Below are 8,116 nucleotides of genomic sequence, written 5' to 3'. Positions count from 1 at the left end.
GAAGTGACCACAAGAGGGAGCCCAAACTAATAAAACCACAACTATTGCACCATAATTGCAGAGTTTTACAGAAAATTGTCACAATTTCTAACCATCCTGACGCCTCATTCATACATCCGTGCTCCACGTTCGTGTTCTATCCGCATTGGTTTTTTATTTGATTTGAGGATCAAACTTGTCAACACAGATCTACGAGTCTGTGAAAAAAACGGGTAACAGATGCAAGTCTTCCATTATCATCTGAGCGTTGCCTTTTTTTCCTGATATTCCTTTTTTCCTCCCCTTCTTCCAAGAGCCATAACTTTTTCATTTTTCCATCCCAACAGCTGTATGACAGCTTGTTTTTTGTGCTACGAGTTGCACTCTCGAATAAAATCATTCATTTTATATTTTATATTGCGTTGAAACTGCAAAAAAAATGCAATTCCACAATTATTTTTTAGGTTTTTTATTTACCGTGTTCACTATACAGTAAAACTGACCTGCCAAAGTGATTCTCTAGGTCAATACGAGTACGCAGATACCAAACATGCACAGGGTTGTTTTTTTAGGTTGTGAAAAAAAATTTGAAAAATTTGTAAAAAAAAAAAAATTTGCTTCTGTTGCCATTTTCTGAAAGCTGTAACTTTTTCATTTTTCAGGATCTGGGGCTGGGTGAGGGCTTATTTTTTGCGCGCCGAGCTGATGTTTTTACTGATACCATTTTGGGGTAGATATGATGTTCTGATCGCCTTTTATTGCATTTTATTTCAGTGTTCTGGTGGCCCAAAAACATAATTTTGGTGTTTTGATTTTTTTACTTATTTACTGTTTTGATAGATCGGGTGATTCTGAACACAGTGATACCAAATATCTATATTTTATATATTTTTTTTATTTTTAATGGGGCAACTTTTGTGGGGGGTTTTTCACATTCTTTAAAAAAAAAAAAAAATTCTTCACTTTTTAATAGCCCCCCCCTTAGGGGACTTGAAGCTGCTTCAGCACTACTATGCATAGGGAAGGTAACGATCTCCTATGGACATTCACATGGACATTTTTGGGAGCATTTTCTCAGCAATTTTTCTTAAGAAAACTTCTAGCTGGTTCTTCATTAGTCGATCAACTGAAAAAATTGCTGAAAAAAATTCTCTCTAAAAAAAATAAAAAGGGGGGGGGGGGAATAATCAAAAATTTACTGAAAAAAATGACACAGAAAACACTTTTTGGAACCTCCCAATATTGTACCACGTAGTTTATTGGAAAATGGGGAAAAAAAATCCAAATAAAGTGAAATTGTGAAAAACAAAAACGCAATTCTGACATTGTTTTTAAGGCGTACAATGTTTTGTAAAAATAACCTCGGGAAATGATTCTGCTCATCAGTACGATTATGGCGACACCAAACATGTCCAGTTTTTTATAATTTCTGTGGTGAAAAAGAAATCAGAATTTTTTTTTTTTTTTAAATGTGGAGGTCATATCGCCATTTTCCGAGACCCGTAGCTTTTTCATTTTTCAGTCGATGGAACTGTGTGCTGGTTTATGTTTTGCAGGATGAGACAATGTTTTTATTGATACTATTATGGGATAGATGTGACGTTTTGATCGCTTGTTACAGCATTTATTGTGGTATGGCAGCCGCCTAAAAATGTAATTTTGGCATCCTAGATTTTTTTTTGGTTAAGCTGTTTACCTATCGGGTTAATTATTTTTTTATTTTGATAGATCGGACTTTTCAGACTGCAGCAATAATTACATTTTTAATATCTTTATTTTTAATGGGTGTGTTTTTAACTGTTTTTTGTTTATTTATTTTTTTTTTCATACTTTTTAAACTTTTTTTTTTCACTTTCTTAGTCCCCTTAGGGGACTTGAAGTTGGGCTTATCCGGTTCCTTCTGCTATTATATACAGCAATACCACAAGATCCCTGTATATAGCAGAAATCATGGTCTCCTTTGAAGCCCGGCCACAGGGATACAAAAACATCATGTTTTTAAACATGGAAAGAGGCGACATTGAATTCCCCCCGCCCCGCCCAAGAGGCTTTTTTTTTTCTAAACCTATTCAGAAAAAAACTTTAAAAAGCCCTTTTTTAAAAAGTCACCTGAATTTCCAGAATTTCAAGTTTTCCAAGAGTCTCTAAGGACTGGATCTCCTAAAAAAAAAATCTCGAAAAACATCAAGACAACACTAGCGCTATAAAAGATTTTTAAGGAGTTTTTTTTTTAGTAGATTTTCTTACCATTTCACGTCATTTAGATTTTTTTTTTTTAAATAATGATGGCTTTGGGAAGAAAAAACATAAAAAAATCTTGTGAGGAAGGAATCGATTCTCAAGACTCTGGTCCGGATGCCATGTCAGTATTCCTTGAGCGTTGGGCGAACTGCTTGCTACCTGTCGGCATCCATTTTTTTTTCCTTTGCGTAACCAGCTGGTATCACATAGGTAAAAAAAAGGTTCTAGTACTGAAGGGGTTAATAGGGGCATTATAAAGGTGTCCTGAGACCAATTAATTGGTAATCGATCGTTATCGTGCTTCCTATAAGATCCCATCAGGCAGTGTGGCTGTATAGTGAGATCCTGGTGGCTGTGCTGAGACTGGTGAGGATAAGCCCCATAGGATGATTGTGAGCTGGAGGGGGGTACAAACATTTTGTGCTTTGCTAAAACTCTTTAAGGCTATGCGCACACGTCAGGATTTCTGGCAGAAATTTTTCTGCCAGAAATCCGCATGCGTTTTTACTGTGTTTTTGATGTGTGTTTTTTTCCAAATGCATAGAATTGTGGGAAAAATGCGGAAAATCTGCAAAATTAATGAACATGCTGCTTTTTTTTTACTGCGATGTGTTTTTTTGGCGGAAAAAAACGCACCATGTGCACAAAACATGCAGAATGCATTCTAAATGATAGGATGCATAATGTATGTGTTTTTTATATCGCAAAACAATGCGAAAAAACCTGAACGTGTGCACATAGCCTTAATGTTTGCCTTCTATAACCACTGTATTGCTGGCAGCATGAGTCAACTGAGGATTATTCAGTGAGCTTGTTTAGTATGCTATGACCCTATTGCTTTAAAAGGGGATTTATTTATCTGTTTCATGGATCTGGGGTGGCTTTATTCAGATAAATGACCAGAAGTCTCTGCAGATGTCTCCTACCATACTGGCCTCTTCACTTTGGTGCCCCATGGAATGAGATGCTGGCCTTTTTAAAGGTGTCCTCCAGAATTTAAATTGTCTGCTCTCACCCTCCTCCAAAAATGGTGCTATATATGTTGTCTGCTGTTGTGAGTTTGAGCTGCTCTTCATGAAGCTTGTGATGCTGGCTCTCTAGGTCTCAGTTGTCCTGATGACTAATCTTGGCACAAGTTGATTTTTATAACCCATTGTGATTTAAGTTCTGTTGGCTTTAGTCTGTAACCAGCTTTGTCCAGACTCCCACACACATCTGAACATGCGTCAAGAAGTTGAGGCTGCTGTTGGATTCCTTGTGAAGGTCCTCAGCCTGAAGAAGACTCTGCAGCTGGATCAGCTGGAAAACCTGGGCAAGAACCTTGTGGACATACTGTGCAAGAAATACCAAGGGCACTGGTACCCAAACAAGCCGATCAGGGGACAAGCCTACAGGTTAGACCTTCTCAAACTTCTGAAGACCTTTCTCAGACAGCTTACAATTTCTTTTTATTTTTTTTTTAATACACTGTGTGCCCTTAATGGTGTTCAGGCCTTCAAGGGTTCCCCATATGGACAAACCCTACTGACTAGGATGATCAAGTTTCCACCTGCTGAGGCCTTTAGCCATCAGAAGTGTTTTCCTGCAATGCCCCCGCAGGGGAAATGGTGTATTACAATGTTTGTTCAAACTAGCGGTGTAGGGTCTCGTGTAGACTAATGTCCTAAATCCTGGCCTTATGAGATGTCTTGTGACCTATGAGAAATAGATGTAAAAATAGTCAGGTTATCAATGCTAGTTAACAATATGTCTCCTCAGGTGTATTCGTATCAATTCCTGGCAGCACGTAGATGAGTCCCTAATGGAGGCCAGTAAAAGATGTGGTATTGAATACTCAAAGCTTCCTCTCCCGAAGGAGATGACCATCTGGATTGATCCATTTGTTGTTTGTGGAAGGTGATTTGACCTGTTCAAGATATCATCTTCAGATCAGCATTGGGTGATGCATGCGGAGTAGTTCACCACAAAGATGGGTGTTGGTTGCATGAGTGCCCAGGCAAAACAACATACTGTACTTGTCCTACACACTCCCAACATGGTGGTCACTCTGAATGTCATGTAACTACACCACTTGTGCCAGACACGGTGAGAAGTCATAGCCATTAACTTGGGACACCTGATGGCATATGTTTTATATGGGGTGCTATTGGTTTTATAGAACGATCACCAAAGTTGAGTAGCTGGACACTTAATTTCCCCCTTCATCAGTAGCCTCAGCATCTTGACCATGAGGGAGAAATGCACTTGAGCCCTCAATATCTGAGTTGCCATCCTGGCCAGTGACTTTGCCAAATCCTTGCCTTGTTTGAAAAAGATTCCACCTGGACCTTCAACATAGAGTATGGGGGGTATTGCACTCTACCTGCCCTCATGGCTTGCAAGCTGTTGAAGCTCTGACCATGATGTTCCCTCTGAGAGCTAACACTTTTTGACCACTCAAACCAAATGCTGGTGCTAGGTGTAACCTTGGCATGGTGAAGATGTTTCAATGCACCAATCCAGATTCTTGTTCTCCTATTTATGTCAACCCTAAGAGTCCTTAAATGACAGCACTGGACTTAAAGGAGTGAGTAAGGCAGAGATGGAGATTAAATCAAACGGATGATCAGTGGGAGCACCACTTGTGTGGTCAAAGTGTTTGGTGTGACTGGTCATTTTGTGCTGACAAATACCCTTTAACTGAGTCCTGCACACCTAGAAAACGTTTGGTAGCTCTAGATTGGTCTATCACTTTCAGACTTCTATCTATTTATCTTGAGCTTATTTTTTTTTTCCATAGGTTTGAAGAAGATGCAGAATATTTCACAATTGCCACATTTGAACAGGCTACAGTAACAGAACCAATTCTTGAAGACCCAGAAAAGGAGACTTCAGACTATTCCTCTGAGGGAACTCGATCTGGTACCACTTCTGAAAACTCATCCGATGACGAGACCTCTGGAGAAAAAGCCACCACTAGGGAAGATGAACTTGCGTTGGATGAAGCTATTGAAATCTCTTCATCAGGGACTCCAGTGGCTGAGCTAATGGACACTGAAAACAAGGAAGGTCAAACTGGTTCGGACCTGGAGGAAGCTGCCCAAGAGATGGAGAACATTGAGCTTTATCAGTAGGGAATGGTAGTCTATGTATTCACATTCCATCCTTTAGCTGTTTTTAACACTCTTAATCTGATTAGGCTTGAGAAGGACTTGGGACACTTTTTTTTTCTATTCTATAATGTAGTCCTTGATATGGCAGATGTGAGGGTTAAAACTACTATAGAGGGAGTTCTTCTCATGACCACCACACCGGTTTTAAAGTTCTTTGGCCTGAGATGCTTCAGTTTTTGAGCAAGTTGCACTTCACTTTCTAAGCTGGTGTAGAGTCATAAGTACCTGAAGCTCAACAGTCAAGCCATGGTCTGTGGGACTTCAAGTGTTAACACCAGTAGGAACAAGCCTAACTTGACCATCATTCTTGTGCAATATGGTTATGGATTAAGATCAAGTGTATTGGGCTCAATGGTCAATCCAAACGTAGATCCTCGCCTTTTCAAGAGGAGAATTTTTTTATTTTTTTTTTAAGCTGATTTTCAGGTTTTTTAGCACTTTTATTAGTTTTTATTCTTAGACTAATTCTTACTTGTCCTTTTTTTTTTTTTTTTTTTAGGCCTTGAAATCTGGACAAGCTTATAACATGCCAGTAATGATACTAAATTAAATTTACAGTTCTGAGCTTGAGGCAGGACTTCAAAGAGCAGGTTCAGCATGCAACAAACTGGGATATGTTTGGCCTCTTTAAGCATGCAGGTGGGGGATTAACACACCTGTGGTCTCCATGGATGTTGACTTTCACATGGTCCCAGTTCAAGTATTTGTGTAACTCCACATCTTGTGTAGTCATACTACAGCTTCCATATGGCTCATGAAACTATTGATCTTGAGGTCTTCTGAGCTGACCCCAGATCTTTGGGTGAGTTCTATCATCTGTTTCGTAAACCACATGGTGTCTAGACCAGGGGTGCACAACTCCAGTCCTCAGGGGCCACCAACAATGCACATTTTCAGGACTTTTTGGCATTGCACAGGTGGTGGTAGTTTCAAACATCTTGTGTAATACTAAGGAAATTCTGAGAACATGCACTGTTGGTGGCCCTTGAGGACCGGAGTTGTGCATCCCTCGTCTACCCTGTAACGTGGCTTATATTTGGCACATTAGAAGGGTACAAGTTTCTTCTCTAATGGCCAAACTTCAATTTATAATTGTAGGCATTGAGACCACAAAGGAACACGTAGGCTCATGCATCCTACCTTGACTTGGCTAATGGGTATGAAGTGTCTTAGAAGTTTTCAATCCCCCTAGACGTACAAGTGACTAGTTACACTACATGACAACCTCAGTATGGTCAAAGAGCCTTTGTTCCCAATGTTGGAAGTAACTAGAATGATGTCTTAAGCTAACTTGATCATTGATGGTCCACTGAGCATCTCCGTTAAGTCCACAAATGATCGGTTTGACCCATTCAGGGATGGAGTCTTGATAGTTGACTTCTTCTGAAATGGGGATCTTCTTGGCCTCCAACAATCTAACTGGAGAAAGTGCCACATGATCAGTGGATCCTGTTTTATTTCCAGGAAAGTGAGTAAATTGTCCTGTTCACGTTTCTGATGGCTGGTCCTCATGATGTTCACTTCTTGGCTACGGCAAGACCTATCTGGCTCTTCACCATGCAAACAATTTTCTGAGATTTCATGACTACTCTTCATGGAAAAGTGTCTGGTGTCCTATTCCCATTAGAGGACTTGGTTGGCATTTAAATTTTTTTTTTTTTTGTCCTAGCTGACATCAGAACTTGTATATTACCAATGTTACTGGTTATAAGTGGTCACCGATCAGCAGTGTAATCTACCTTGTACTGCAGAAATAAATCTTTTAAATGGTCAGTTTTCTTGTTTGGCTCTTTCTTCATGGTTATAACCTAACCAAAATGGTAATGTTGAAACTGAAGTCCTAGATCTGTAGATGGATAAACCTTCATCTCTCCGTGTGGTGGCCTTATGTCTGTACTGTCGGCATGCACTTCTAATTATTTTTTTATCTGATTATGCAAACTGGTTTCACTATACTTTTACAATTTTCAGAATAAGTAACTGATTCCATCAGTGAGCTTGTTCTACAAATGAATGAGTGATGGCTGCATTGGTACTCGTAGGGTACAAGAATAGAATCAGATTTATATTTGTTTAGGTGTTGCAATGAAATCGCTCTTCCATTCACTTGTCTTCACACTGCCCGTGACCTGTCAAAGTCCACAATGTAGCCTTAATGGTTAAAATGTGGATCAGAACATCAAATGGGGAGCTTAAAATTAAACAAAATATTTTATCGGTCGTCCATGACAGCACTACGGAGCACTACGGAGAGAGGGGATCCGCCCTTCAGGAACAGGAAACCTACAGATACATAAGGGCGGCACCTCTCCCACGCATCAGTTGGTTTCCTGTTCCTGGAGGACAGGATTCCCTGCAGATACGACTTCGTTTCTCCTATCAATACCCAGGCCGGCTGTCCGACCCAGGTAGCGAGGGGGTCTCCTACCTCGGGCAGTGCGGGTCCCTGGAAGCGCCACGGTGGGTCCGGGTAGGGCTCCACGACAGTGAGCGGTGCAGTGTGGAGCGACGTCCGGAGGAGGTCCATCCCCAGTGGTCAGCAGGTGAGTATGTCCCCCCCCGGGGTCCGCTCTCCCCCCTGGGCCTCGGTCTTCCCCACTCTCCCCGTCGGTGCGGTGCAGCGCGGCGTCCTGTGTGCTCCTTTCGATTCGGGACCGGAGCTGGGGGTCGGACGCCGGCCTCTGCCGCGGTCACCGCTGGGCTGCGGCCGTGGAAGCGGCGGTGGCGTAGCGGGGGGGCGGCTG

At 41.2% G+C, this 8,116-nt stretch overlaps 1 protein-coding gene across 3 annotated transcripts; it reads left to right on the top strand.

The window, feature by feature from the left end:
* Window positions 1–2,503: 2,503 nt before the first annotated feature.
* LOC143770422 (protein BTG3-like) lies at window positions 2,504–7,145 on the top strand. Of its 3 annotated transcripts, XR_013214630.1 has the most exons (5): window positions 2,504–2,586; window positions 3,401–3,614; window positions 3,979–4,116; window positions 5,000–6,222; window positions 6,371–7,145. XR_013214630.1 is itself a non-coding variant. In XM_077260039.1 (4 exons), exons 2-4 carry the CDS (start codon window positions 3,442–3,444, stop codon window positions 5,331–5,333), a joined length of 645 nt encoding a protein of 214 aa, XP_077116154.1. In that variant the 5' UTR covers window positions 2,504–2,586; window positions 3,401–3,441; the 3' UTR covers window positions 5,334–7,145. The 3 variants fall into 3 exon arrangements, 2 of the variants coding, with proteins under 2 accessions (XP_077116154.1, XP_077116155.1); XM_077260039.1 differs by having other exon boundaries at window positions 5,000–7,145; XM_077260040.1 differs by having other exon boundaries at window positions 2,517–2,612; window positions 5,000–7,145.
* The last annotated feature ends 971 nt before the right edge of the window (window positions 7,146–8,116 follow it).

Source organism: Ranitomeya variabilis, chromosome 4 (assembly GCF_051348905.1).
Source record: "Ranitomeya variabilis isolate aRanVar5 chromosome 4, aRanVar5.hap1, whole genome shotgun sequence".
In the NCBI taxonomy this organism is placed as follows: domain Eukaryota; kingdom Metazoa; phylum Chordata; class Amphibia; order Anura; family Dendrobatidae; genus Ranitomeya; species Ranitomeya variabilis.
The sequence above is the reverse complement of the archived record's forward strand: the minus strand, read 5'-3'. Positions and strand labels throughout refer to the sequence as shown.

Excerpts from the sequence above, each read along its gene's own strand:
- LOC143770422 (XM_077260039.1), top strand. The coding sequence starts at position 3,442 with ATGCGTCAAGAAGTTGAGGCTGCTGTTGGATTCCTTGTGAAGGTCCTC. Across the intron at positions 3,615-3,978 it reads ATCAGGGGACAAGCCTACAG|GTGTATTCGTATCAATTCCT; the intron begins GTTAGACCTTCT and ends ATGTCTCCTCAG. Across the intron at positions 4,117-4,999 it reads CCATTTGTTGTTTGTGGAAG|GTTTGAAGAAGATGCAGAAT; the intron begins GTGATTTGACCT and ends TTTTTTCCATAG.